General features: G+C 38.9%; 1 protein-coding gene across 1 annotated transcript in view; it reads right to left on the bottom strand.

The window, feature by feature from the left end:
- Nup160 (nuclear pore complex protein Nup160) overlaps positions 1 to 14341 on the bottom strand; it is a 358544-nt gene that overhangs the window by 113963 nt on the left and 230240 nt on the right. The window contains exon 13 of the mRNA XM_068225252.1: positions 6389 to 6813. Within this exon, the coding sequence (XP_068081353.1) occupies positions 6389 to 6813 (425 nt within the window). The remainder of the gene's footprint in view (positions 1 to 6388; positions 6814 to 14341) is intronic.

Here is a 14341-nt window from a genome sequence, read left to right as displayed (position 1 = left end):
TAGTACCAAGCGGTGGAAATTTACCAAAAAGATTTCCATCCTTTCTTGACTGTCAAAGGCATATAGCTTTGGATGGAGCAAGCTCCGAGTTACAACTATGGTTGTGAACCATAGAGGTTGCCTCAAGATGTTCTCTAGCTGTTATTTTACGGCATTGAGCCAACCTTTCCCCGGGCTTGGGACCGGCAACAGCAACTACTGAGCTACTCAGTCCACCCAGTAGGTACTGCAGGCAAAAGAGCACCTTTTATTATATTTAATTTATTTATTATATATGTTCCAGATGGGTTCAAAAGACGCCTCAATTTTTTTTCCTCGGCCTCTGTATCTAGTCCGTTTGATTGAATCCACTCACCAAAGTATTGTCCGACTCGTTGGCTGAATGGTCAGCGTACTGGCCTTCGGTTCAGAGGGTCCCGGGTTCAATTCCCGGCCGGGTCGGCGATTTTAACCTTAATTGGTTAATTCCAATGGCACGGGGGCTGGGTGTATGTGTTGTCTTCATCATCATTTCATCTTCATCAAGACACGCAGGTCGCCTACGGGCGTCAAATAGAAAGACCTGCACCTGGCGAGCCGAACCCGTCCTGGGATATCCCGGTACTAAAAGCCATACGACATTTCATTTACTAAGGTATTTTAACTCATGCATACGGTCTATTGTTCATATCTGATGTTCAGTTGAGTTATGCTGTCTTTGATGTTTGACATTACTTCCGTCTTTTCAAACGATATCCTCAAGCCTGTTTGTTCTGGTACCTCTTTCAACACAATTTCTTCTGTTGCAGTTTCAAAAAATTTTGGCAATTGCTATATCACCCCCAAAAGCTAAGCAGTCTATTTCTACTCCATTCTTCTTTGTCCCAATCCTTAAAAGGTCTGAACAAGTCTGTACCTTGTAGTACCTAACGCCATACCTGTATTACATTCTCCAGTATGCAGACGAACAAGAGTTGTTAGAGTCCATTTTCGGGCTTAACACCAGTTTTAATTTCTAAGGGTGCAGAGTACCATCTTTGGAATTTTACTTTGGAGATGGTATTAGGCAGGGTTGCTTGTATTACTGATAGCAGTTTTTCATCGACTCCCATTTCTGGAATTATTAGAAGCAACACATTGCAGTCAATGGAGTCGTATGCCTTTCTGAAGTTTACAAATCTACACATGTATATTCGGCCTTTCAACATGATATCTTATTATCGTTTTAAGATTGTGAATCTTCTCTGCTGCTGATCAGCCTTTCCGCAAACCTCCTTGGTATTCTCCGAAAGAGCGCTCGACTTGCTGTTCTAGTTGTTTTAGGATGGAGTAATGAGATACCACGATAGTTATTTACATCTTTGATACTTCCTTTCTTATATAAAGGATGGATTAAAGATACCTTCCAAATCTCCGGTAGTTGTTCTTTCTCCCATATGTCAATGATGGTCTTATGCAAGACGTCTATTGCTTCTTCTGGGGCGTGTTTAAAAAATTCTGCTATCATGGAGTTTTCACCAGAGGCGTTGTTGATTTTTAGTTTCCCTATGTGGCGTTTGATTTCATCGCGATCAAGGGGAGAAGACTGCAGATTTTGGCATGTTGATTTGCTGATTCTGATAAGGTTAACTGGTTTTTCACAATTTAGAAATTTGCCAAAGATTTGGTAAGGACCTCACAGTTTTCTATGTTTGATCTTGCTAAAGTTCCATCTTTCCTTTGTAAGCAGAGGGAGGCTTTTACCCTCGTATCTTCTTTTTAAAACTCGTGTAATATTCTTCCTCTTTTTAACTTCTATTACTTCTTTTCCAGATTGAAAAATCTGCCTTTTTGTACTGTTAAAAGTCCAAGTCCACTGGCCAGGCGAGTTCTTTGAATTTGTCCCCTTTCCCTTTGAGTTTCTTTGTGTTGAAGTAGATTAGGTCATGTTGGTCCTTTTCCCTGTTTAAAGGGATGGGTCTAAACTTATTATTAGTAACAACAATAATAATAATTTTGATTGGAGTTAAGAGAGAATGGTTGCCCAGTTGTATTTTCACTACAACCACCAGAATGAAGGCATCGGATTTTCTAAGGCTTGTGTAGTTGTTGGAAATTGGATCCAAAGCATTTTGGTCGAAACTATATCTTTGGCTGCACCACACCACTTTGAAATCCGGAGTTACCTACACTACGAAAAAATCATTTCCCTGTGTACTGGCTCTAGAATGATGTGATAATACATTTTCTTTACCTTCTGTTATAAAACCATTATAAAGCCCACCATCACATTTTCAGCCTTATATCTATCAATGAGTCACCTACTGGGCAGTCTCAAGAAACTCAGATATATCCCCATTCATTGAGACGAAGCTCCAGTTTATTCATATATATTTGGAGATGCTATTCCAAGAGAATCCACTAATGAGATGTATCTCAAGGAACAAAGGTCTCTGCAGAGACAAAGCTTTTTTTCTTTTCTTTTCAAATACATTTTAAATATGTCTCAATATTAATGAGACAAGAGATACATCTCAGGTTTATTCATATCACCCAATGGTCCTTCCTCTTTAAAATGCAATATTAAGCACTGTTGTTGCATGTGTTGTCTAGAAGTCAATTCAATTTTGAAATGTTCACGTTCCTGTAACGTCTACGGTTCAAGTTTGAGTTCCGAAATTACAAACATATTCTACGTCAAAACCTGTGAATTTAATATTTTGTGAGCAGTAAAGCATCTAGATTATTGTAACATCATTTATTGAAGAACACGCTGAAGACTTCTTTTTTGTATTTTTCTTTATTCTGAACCAGGGGTGCCCAACCAGTGGTATACAACATGCCAATTCCCCTTCTTCCACGATTCAAATGACTTTGGAATCTCCAGAAGCTTTTGAAAATGTAATAAGACAGGAAGAGTATATGTAGACTTTCAGAAAAAGCACAAACAAATTAGCTTGCAGTTTTGTAACTGTTAATATTGTAATCATAGCCATAGGTCCCCATATTTTGCAAAGAACCCAAGTTATACAGATGTTACTTTTCATTTTAGATATTCCATGATTTAAATTTCAGGCTTGAAGCCAGTTGACCATGCGGTTAGGGTTGCATAGCTGTGAGCTTGCATTCAGGAATGGTGGGTGTGAATCCCACAATCAGCAGCCCTGAAGATGGTTTTCCATGGTTTCTAATTTTCACACCAGGCAAATGCTGGGGCTGTACCTTAATTAAGGCCACAGCTGCTACCTTCCTAATTCCAGCTCTTTCCCATTCTTGTATCACCAAAAACCTTTGGTGTGTTAGTGAGATATTAAACCATAATGGGAAAAAAACTTGAGGTGTAGTGGTGAAAAGTCAGTGAGCTATCATGCCTAACTGTCCTTCCAATTAAACCTTCTTATTTTGTTCAACAACCAGGATACACAAGTTCTGATATACCTCTGTTGTCTTTGATTTACATACAAACATACTACGTAGTAAACCAAAAATAAAAATAATTTTTGAGGTTTAGACTGATACCAAAATCAAACCAAGCAACCGCTGTTCAGCGTCAAGGCCAATAGCTACAAGGTGTCGTGTGGTCGGTACAACGAATCCTCCTGGCCACTAGACCGGGGATCACTATCTCACCGTTAGATAGTTCCTCAATTGTAATCAGGCGTAATCACGTAAGCTGAGTCGATATCGAACCAGCCCTCAGATCCAGGTAGAAATCCCTGACCTGGCCAGGAATCGAACCTGGGGCCTCTCCAGGTAAGAGGCAGGCATGCTACTCCTACACCATAGGCCTGGCATTTAGACTGATAGGATGGGAAACATTTCTGCATGCTACTAAATACTGCTTTAATTTCATTTACTGTAACCAACAGGAAGAGTTTTAAGATTTCTATTGTGTGCACAGTGGAATCTCGTTAGTACACTTTTGAAGGGACCCAAGGATTTGGATGTCACAGACGGGAAAACATGAAATTGCAATATATGAACTTTGAATCATAATATATCTTACCTCACAGTTGATCACGGATATTTACACTAGTTTGAAATACATATGTATGGTTGATTGCTTTCTTGGCTTTAATTTCAAAATTGTACTGTCCATCTTGTAAAGTCATTACATCATCATCATCATCGACTTCAAAACTAAAATATCGCTGCACTATATTAATTGCTCCATATGTTACTTTTTACACCATAGGAATTGGCTCAGGATCTGGCTCATCATCACTTTCATCCTGCACTGATCTCCTTCTGTTCTTCAAGTATTTCATCTATTGTCATAGTTTCATACACTGGGAAATCAGCATCAACAACATTGACATATGTTTCGAAAGAGACGTCTCCTGCTATCTGGCGCCATTCTTCTAATCAACTAAGGTTCTGATCTTAAGGAGTTTCCCAGTTGTTATAGTTTAAAATTCAAAACTCAGTACGTATTACAAGTTAATGGAATGTACACTGTATAATATCAACAAAATATTGATATTTAGAAGAACCTCTTCCCTTTAAAGACTAATGCCACAACTAACTATATTATCAATATGAACAATGACGTGTTTAGTGCTTTAATTCTCTAATGAAGAGCATTTTAACTTCATTGTCACCTTTAGTGTTCTCATTATTTTATACGTGCCAAAATTTGTACTTAATATACATTTTTTTAAAGCTGAAGATGTTCCAAAATGGAATGAAACATGTTCTTGTAATGTTTAGTTAGAATTCAAGCTGACACATGTGTGTACATGCATAAAAACTAGCTATAAAAAGTATATACACTGGAAGATCGGGAAAATCCTTTGACCTTAGTCTAGATATACTCGCACGTCTCAGGCAGTCATACCGTTTCACCTGATCGGATTACCTCAGTCCTGGACGTTACCCAATCCTTGATCCTGCCTGACCCTGAAGAGTCTTAGATAGAAGAGAGGAGAATGAAGAAGAATTTCTTATAGAAGGAAGAGGAGTGTGATGGAGAGACACCCTGACTAGTCAAGGTTAACCCTTACCCCTCGAATTAAAGTTCTCTGTGTTGCCTCTACTACTCGTATTTTGAATGTACATTTTTATCTTATATGACCTGTATTAATCCTTCACGATTTTGGAGATAGCACTTGCTTTTATTATTGTTATTATTTTATTTTTTTTGCTAGTTGCTTTACGTCGCACCGACACAGATAGGTCTTATGGCGACGATGGGACAGGGAAGGGCTAGGAGTGGGAAGGAAGCAGCCGTGGCCTTACTTAAGGTACAGCCCCAGCATTTGCCTGGTGTGAAAATGGGAAACCACAGAAAACCATTTTCAGGGCTGCCGACAGTGGGCACTTGCTTTTAAATGATGTAGTTAGGCTATACACGTTTACAGCAAGCTATACTGGAGCAAATAAAAGCAATATGTGGAATTCAAGACAAATTATTTTGCATTTTTATTATTATTATTATTATTACCGTTATTGCATACCGATTGGTTTCGTTAATAATTTAGTGTACAAATTATCGCTAAAAAGCAATTGAAAAACTCTGTTCAGTCTCTGTTTTCATACCTCACTGTAGTCTGTAGGCTAAAACCACTGTAAACGGCAATTTCTTGAAATCTGGATCTGTTGATTTATAATTGTACCAGCCGTCAGCATCAGGTACATGTTGGGTTACGGTAAACAAACCGACCATTGTCAGTTCACTTTTAGGCATCGTGAATTGCTATTAGATATATTCATTAGGAGCAGAGGTGCGAAAATACTGTGGTTTTGTGTGCTGCCTGACATATACAACATATATAGGACTAGAAGAGCACATGGCGACCATGTTTGTTTACTATCGCTCGAGCTTTCATGTGCATGAGTGGACAGCTGACGGCTACACTGCCATCTAAATAATAGATTTTTGACTGACTGTCAAATAGTATCTGGATTTTACAAAGTTCCACGCGGAACCAAAAGATGGCAGTACAGTATATCATCATGTATTTTGTCGGCTAAGAGACGGCAGACGAGCGGTGGGCGATAAAATGCCATGTTGGGTCTCCCCCGACATGCGACCGAAACGGAAATATCGTAATGTCGGGCCTCACCCGACAGACGAGTGGTAAAAGTTAAGTATTATGTACGGCCCCCACGGGTATAACATTGATCAGGTTTCCTGCAATTCCAGTAATGCTTAATAGATGACAGGAGAGAGATAACCTTGAAGACTGAAATGACACAAAGAATGCACATTTAGGAAAATTGGTTAACGAGATATGAAGGTTCAAACATCACACTGCACCGGACATACACTATACCATGAAGCACCAGAGTAATGAGCCAGCTAAAGGGGTTAAAATCCTAACACGATAAACAGTTCAATATGCTTTTCATCCACACATACAATTGAGAAATTCGTAGCTGAACTCAGATCTTAGGCACAAAATGTACACAGGAAGAACAAGAACCTTACCTAGAGAAACAACAAATTGAACCATAGCACATGGCCACAGAGAAAGCTCATCTTCATTTAATTTCTGGGCTTCAAGAAGAGCTCGAGCAGGTGCAGCACGTGTGCTCTGAATCAGCAGCTCCAATACTGTCTGTGGACGCCAATCATGAGGCCAAAGGTTTACTGGATGTATGTGAGAAAGCTTGCCCAAGCCTAGAACTGCTAGATGTCCATCAGTGCTGTCGGGTGTATTTCCCAATGGCAGAGATACCATTGTGTTGCTAAACCATGCAATGCTGTAGTATGCCTGTGATAGCACAACGCACCGAGGAACTAGTATGGAACGTACATTGTCGAGCTGCACCATTTCTGCTCGGACACCAAGATGGTTCCAGAACTCTAGTAGCAAGTACGAAAGTACGAGTAAATTCCGGCAAACTGACAGCCTGAAACACCAGAACCACTTATCATCATGCCACAAGAAACATCCAATGTTAAAAAAAATTCTTACAAAGATGTAGAAATTTGTATACAGATTTGATAGAACAAGATCATCACACTTTTCACATGACATGTTAGAGAAACATCTGTAATTTGTACACTTACTAAATGAACAACATACCTATAATTAACAAACAAATAAATAAATACATAAATAAATCAACAAACATACTATCCCATGAATATTTTTTTTATCCACACTCCATTCAAAGTACCCCTACCACCAACTCTCACTCTCTTTTGTAACCACCTCATTGAAATCTGCTTTAGTTATTAACAAGCTAATAAAAACTACATGAAACATTCAGATTTTAACAAAGTACTATGGGATAAAATTGAAAGTCTGCAAGAAATATTTGCTAATGGCTCAACGTCATACCAACACATCAAAAAGTTCAGGCAACGCAAGGATGGGAAAGGGCTGGGATTGGGAAGGTACCAGCTGTTGCATCAATTATGGTATAGTTCCAGCATTTGCCTAGAATGAAAATGGGAAACTACAGAAAACATCTTCAAGGCTGCCAACAGTGGGATTTTCACCCACGATATTCCTACTACAAGATCACAGCTACGTCACCATGCAGCCAACTTATATTTTTTTATGAACCTTTTCAGTACTGTGGCGAAGGAGACCGAGAGTGGTTCGACCAGCAATAATGCCAGCAAGAAATAAAATTGCGGTACAGTGGCCAAAAATGTCAACTGGACCACCAGCAACGAAAATACAGTGTTGGCAAACAGTGCAGTACTATGTAGTTTGACTAGGAGAGAACATTCTTGGACCTTGTGATGGTTGTTTATGGCTCATAGGAGTGTGAATTGGAGAATATCGGGCTGTTATCTGTTGCAATTAGGGCTATAGTTGAAAGCATGGATGTCTGAAAAAGTAAAGAATGGTACTGAAGAATGCTGTGTTGAATGTGAATGTGATATAGAAGATAGTGAATGTTAATTTTAAAACTTACTACCTCGAGTTTTTGTCATCTTGCTTCCAGCAGCTTGCTAGAGGTGCACTGCGTGCGGTCTCTTGCCTGTGATGAGCTATTGCTTGGAGTGCAGGAGGGGAGGGAGAAGGATGTGGAGGGAAGAGGAGGGGCTGGGGGCAGAAAAGGTTGGAGAATGGGTTTGCTTCGATAACACGTAGCAAATGGGTTACCATATACAAAATTATCTTACGTATTAATTTAAGACACCATACTCATATTTCACATGTAATTAACTGGTGCACAGCAAGTTTTAACAACCCTATTTTGCTACAAAAAAAATGCTAAGACAACAGTAGTGATACTGAACTGTGGTATTAAACTACAAAAATATTTTAAGACAATGGCAGTGATATTAGACAACAGTGAACTGTGCTATTTTAGAACTTAGTATTTTAACTATTTTCAACTGAAGATGACATATAAAGGCTGAAACTAGTACTGTAATGTGACTTGAAATATAAATGCAAATTTTTTTGTATGTATATAGTACTGATTAAGTGGTAACATCCCATCAATCTGAAGAGCAGCAACTTGGTTCTGATGCACATACATTGCATCCTCAACCAACTCACAGTCCTTCCTCAGCAACAATGATGGAAAGAATTGTACAGAAGAAAACTGGGCATCTTCAATTTTTGAAACATCTGCAATCTTTGCATGTTTCAGTACTTCATCAACGAGAGGGAACTTCTTAATAATATAATCACATTTTGTGCAGATGAAAAGAATGTTGATTTATCTCTATCATTAAGTTTCTTCACCTAGTTCATTGTCTCAATGCCAATGACTAGCTCATCATTGTCTCTCTGATTCTCAATAGAACGGTATGGAACTTTTAATAAAAGGGAACTTTTGATCGCCTTTAGTTTAACACATCTGGAAAGCAGCTGCTTTAACAGGTTCGTCGTTAGTTCTAGTAGTCTATGAATGTGAGGGGAAGCACTCTGAAGTATAGAATTGAGATTCTCAAATAAAGGAATGACAGCATACAGGAATGCACAGTAAGCCTTATTTAAGCCTGATGAGAGAACCATAAAAAAAAGTCTTCACAATTTTCAATATGTTCTTATTCTTTAGCAAAGGAGTGTCAGATTTTCAGACACATGAAAATCTTTTGGGAGCAACCAATTCTGACGACTCAGTAGCTTTCCTCTTTTCATGGTCTTTGGAACTACCAGGCTCGGTTTTTGGGATCGTAAATGATGTTAAGCTAGTAGCTGATGCACACTGAGCATTAACAAGCACCTCATACTTAAAGAAACCAAGTAGTGGATCCCACTGTTCTAACAGCCTCTGCAGATACCTTCTTAATGATAGCCATCTTGTGCAAATATGTTTCAGTATCTTCTTAGTTTCCTTGTTGTGAAGATCTTGGAAATTTCTTAAGGCATTCCTTCCTCTTACAACTCTTTTCTAAATAATAGAAGATGTCGACTAATAGTTCATCAGCTTTAACAAGCAAACTGCTCGCACCTTTTTCAGCAGCCAAGTTAATCAAATGGCATGAGCAACCCAGTAAGAAAGCAGATTACTGCGCTTCCCTTAAAATAGCAGCAATTCCATTCTTCTTTACAATCATGACTGGAGCATAGTCGAAACAGAACGCTACACAATTTTGAATTGGTATTCTGTAATGCTAATTGTGAAATTACCAAATTGCCAATATTATGTCCCGTTGAATCACCACCAAGGCTGGGACAGACACACTGAGCTAACTATCTATTCCTGCTTTGCCAGAAAACAGATGACAATAGGATAAAGCTTATGCCTATTGCTCACAGTAACATGTTTCGTAAAATTTGCTGTACAATTAATTTTGGTAAAAACAAGTTGTGTTGCTCGCAGTAAAATTATTTTTAAAAATCCGTCGAAGCATCAGGATGGCCATCTATGAATTCACTTCTGAACTAAGATTTGTATGTGCTGCCATCTATCGATAAACTTTTAAGCCAAGAATCAGCTGTTCAACTTACAGTATCTTTGAGAGAATGGCTCTAACAAACAAAGCAAAACTTGCTGCTTTAGCTGCACTTATATGTTGTACAATGGTAAAAACGAAGAAAAAAATGCCAGGAAATGCTGGACTTGGGATTGGATCAAAAGAAGAGAAGAAGGTAGAGAATTGCTGTCCTTGGTCGAAAATTAGTTGAGGTTAGAAGACCGGCATTCATATAGGGATTCGGCGATTGTGTTTTCTGCCTCTCTTCTTGCATTTCTGTTGTGGTCAAGTGGTGTTTTAACTTCGTACAAAGAAGAATATTTCTGGTATTTGTTAGTAAAACACTAACAGCTTCCTTAGTCCACCCGGATCCTGCCATTTTAGAAAGAAGCGTTCGCTTACAATCGAGCTTCACAATCTTCTCACGATGTAGCGCCAACATCATCGTGATGTCAGCTTTGCTGATTGGTTCGTTTCGTAAAAAAAATTTTACGGAATAGAACATGTCCTATTTTATGAAAAGTTTTATCAAATGTTTTATAAAACTTGAATTTGACCGTGAGCAACAGGCAATACAATAAATTTGACATAAAATTTTACCGTGAGCAACAGGCATTAGCATTACTATTATTGCTCCCTTCCATAGCTAAAGAAAATGGTTCACGTTGCATGTAACCAACAAGTTCACTTCTTGAATTCGTAGTCATTCTTTTTCCAAATGCGTGCGATTTTCATACGACCATAGCCATATATTTTGAAATTTCTGAATGTGGAAACATTTTCCTAAACAGAGCACCAGCATGATCAGCAGCAGCTAACAGGATGTTATGTTCAACTAAAAATGAAGTGAACAAGCATTCCACTCTTACTATATCAAGATTGGCTCCAGAAGAGGAAAAAAAGAAAAAAAAAAAAGAAAATAATTCTGACTGCCATCCTTACATTTTGCATTGAAGACGTTTTTAACAAATTTAATGTAATTTACTAATTCTGTTCTTCCTCCATGAGAAACGTTTATATCCACGAGCACATGGAACAGAATGTGAATGTTTTGCCTTTCCGTGATCGTATAAAACAAGGAAATTCAACAGAATATGCCTCCCTAAAAGACTGGTAATATCATTTCTTAGTTGAACTCATTACGAACACCACTAAAAATACTAAATTCGTCACACAATTCCACAAGTTTTAGAACTACCGCCAATGTCACTCACACCAAAACACAAACAAAGGCTTTCAGCTGCTACGAAGCATGATGCAGTTATTAAAGTTGTTATCTATAAATTCACAGCCTGCTACTTTTCACTGATTTCTTTTCTGCTACTCGTTGGGGAACATCTCAGTGAATGAAGCACTTGAGCTTGAACAGGTGACAAAAGCACAGCGATATTCAATAATGTGATTATCGATACATTTACCGGCTGAATTTGAAACACTGCATCTCGTATTACCAGCTACTATCGAAAGTCAGTCCGACTCATTGGCTGAACGGTCAGCGTACTGGCCTTCGGTTCAGAGGGTCCCGGGTTCGATTCCTGGCCGGGTCGGGGATTTTAACCTTAATTGGTTAATTCCCATGTCACGGGGTCTGGGTGTGTGTTGTCTCATCATTTCATCCTCATCACGACACGCAGGTCGCCTACGGGCGTCCACCCGAAAGACCTGCACCTGGCGAGCCGAATATGTCTTCGGACACTCCCGGCACTAAAAGCCATACGCCATTTCATTTCATCGAAAGTCAAACAAATCGTATTTGACTGCAGAAATTGAAAACAAGTGCGGATATTCAAAATCCGTACAATAAAGTTGTTCATCCGTACAACCATAAAACGCACTCAAAATCTGTTCATTTTTAGGGAAAAACCGGAATACTTAGCAGGTATGATATAAATAAAGAACTCTAATCACAGACAAGGCTTTCTGCAGATGATGTTATAAAGAGAGTAGTAAATAAGTTACAGGATTATGAACAACTACAAAAAAACCTCAACGATATTGTGAGATGGACACCAGACAACAGATTGATGGTGAATGGGATTACCGTGTTGATAGGGGTGAAAGTACCCCATGAGGATCACTATTTAGGTGTTAATACAAGGAATTATCTTCACTGAGGTAATCACATTAACAAGGCAGTAAGTAAAGGTTACAAATCTATTCATATGGTTATGAGGGTGTTCAGGAGTTGTAGTAAGGATGTGAAGGAGAGTGTGTTAAAGTCTCTGGAAGGACCCCAATTACAGTATGGTTCCAGTATATGAGACCCACACCAAGATTACTTGATACAAGTTGGAATTCAAGAGGATAATTTGGATAATTCTCCCCTTTACATCATGATAGAATTTTGGATCAAAGCAGGACCTTCTTTATGTCCACTTTTGGTCCAGGTTGACGAAGAAGTTACACTGGTTGGACCATTATCATCATCACTATCACTGTCGTGGTTCCTACTTGAACAGGAATCGAACACGTGTTATCTTTTTCGCGACTGCTATATATTCACATCAGCTGGGCCCGAACCCTGTATGTTCCAGCCTGCAGTACTTGTGCCATGTAAATTCCTGTCACTTACAAATTACCCTTCCGCAAAACTTTTTAAAAAAAAATGCTATTTGTTCAGGGCGTCGACCCATGGGGATCTTTTGCCTCTACTGGAACCATATTGTATAAACCTGCGTGTAATTGGAATGGCGGTAGTGTGGAATGTTGTGTGTGAGGAAAGGAAGATTAAGGACGTCACAAACACCCAGTCCCCAGGCCAGCGATATTAATCATTAAATTTAAAAAACCCTGACCCGGCCAGGAATCGAACCCGGGGCCGCCAGGTGACAGGCGGACGCATTGCGCCCTACACCGCTGCGCCAGAATCGGCAAAACTTACTTCACAAAGATCACTATCCTCCCCACTAAATTTCAACAATTTGTTTATCATGACCCGTAAATTGTCATCCTCTAACAGTCGGGACCGGTGATTCCTTTTACACATTTTAGCGGAAAAAGTGTAAGAAAAGGAACTGAACCCTAATCTCTGCAGTTTGGAAAAAAATCATGAATTGTGTCTGTATTACGGAATACATGTGTGTGATAATAACTTGCAGGAAACAAACACTCCAGTCGTGAAGAAGGAGCCCAAGAACTCAAGGTCACAGTTATAAAGTGTCATTAGAGAGGTCTGTTGAGTATCATGATCTCCAGAAATACCTTCTACAGCAATATTATTTCATCCAACGGTTGATTAGGTGATGAGCTAGAGCTTCATCGCGAGGCTACTGGGCTTTAGGTCGTTCTAGCCTGGACGTAAGTTGCGTTCTTTCTGGTGCAACCTGTGGATGACGCATTGGAAATGGGAGAACATAGTTGAAAAAGTTCACATCACATCTTAGACTTATCTAGAATACGTTGCTGAAAAAAAACCTCTGCAGGCAGGTTACTGAGAAAAAATAATTAAAATCGGCGGATAAATCCGCGTTTGCTGCCGAGCAAGCGATTTGTAGCCACAGATCTCGATGCATCGCCCACCCAACGGGTTAACTTTGGTGTGTATCTTTAAAAGGAATTAAAAGCTTCATTAATTAACATTTGTTCCATTCATGAATTTTAAAATATCAATAATGTAGACCTATTCTTTTCTGCATCGTTGTCTATGAAAAAGCAAAGGTGCATTGTTCGAACATTGTTTGATGCGCTTGAGAACAGTTGGCTGTTGAGAGAGCTCTTGCATTATTGTAGTGATAAAGTAGTTAAAACCTATTGAAGTAGCTTAATTTTGTGTATTTGTGATTCATTTAGTGCTATTTATATAGTGGTGTTTAGTGCTTGTTGGTAGAAATTGGGAGTAGTGATATTTATTTAAATTTTATAACAAGTATTTCAGTTGGTCTTAGGTAAATTACGTTTTCTAGGTTAAGTAGGCTAACTATAGAGCATCCAGAGTTAAGAAAAGACTATAGGCCTTATGGGCCTGCTGCCTTCCACTGTTGCCATACTCGCTCACTCACCGCGGCTCGGACACTGCTTGTGAAATACAGTGATGACATAAAATTATAGACTACATCGCTTGGTACAGCTGTTGCAAGACTAATAATAATATAAATGTCAGATTATCTCCAGTCATTAATGAAATTAGTCATTAAATTTCGTTTTGCCATAACGTTTCTAAGGATAATAGCCCACTGACAGTAACATTCGAAATAGAGTAAGAGTTTGAACATGCAGGGATGTGGACAACATGCATGTCCAGAAACTGAAATGATTGTCTTATTTCTTATATCTGAGAAAGTTTCATGATCGTTGTTGCTTTACGGGAGCGCAATGCTGAGTCTATTAGCCCCCAGAAACATTTCAGTATTAAGGCAAATACTGTGTGGTTACAACACAGGAAGCTGACGGCGAGATATCTCTATCTCGGTGATGTATCCTTCAGGTCATTTCAGATAAATTTACTCGTAAGTGACAACAGATGCAAGGGCTTCATGTTTATCACAAAATACGACAACTTTAATATTCTTCCGCAACATAAAATACAGAATGCTGAATGACCTATTCGTA

This window comes from Anabrus simplex, chromosome 1 (assembly GCF_040414725.1).
Source record: "Anabrus simplex isolate iqAnaSimp1 chromosome 1, ASM4041472v1, whole genome shotgun sequence".
NCBI classification, from domain to species: domain Eukaryota; kingdom Metazoa; phylum Arthropoda; class Insecta; order Orthoptera; family Tettigoniidae; genus Anabrus; species Anabrus simplex.
The sequence above is the reverse complement of the archived record's forward strand: the minus strand, read 5'-3'. Positions and strand labels throughout refer to the sequence as shown.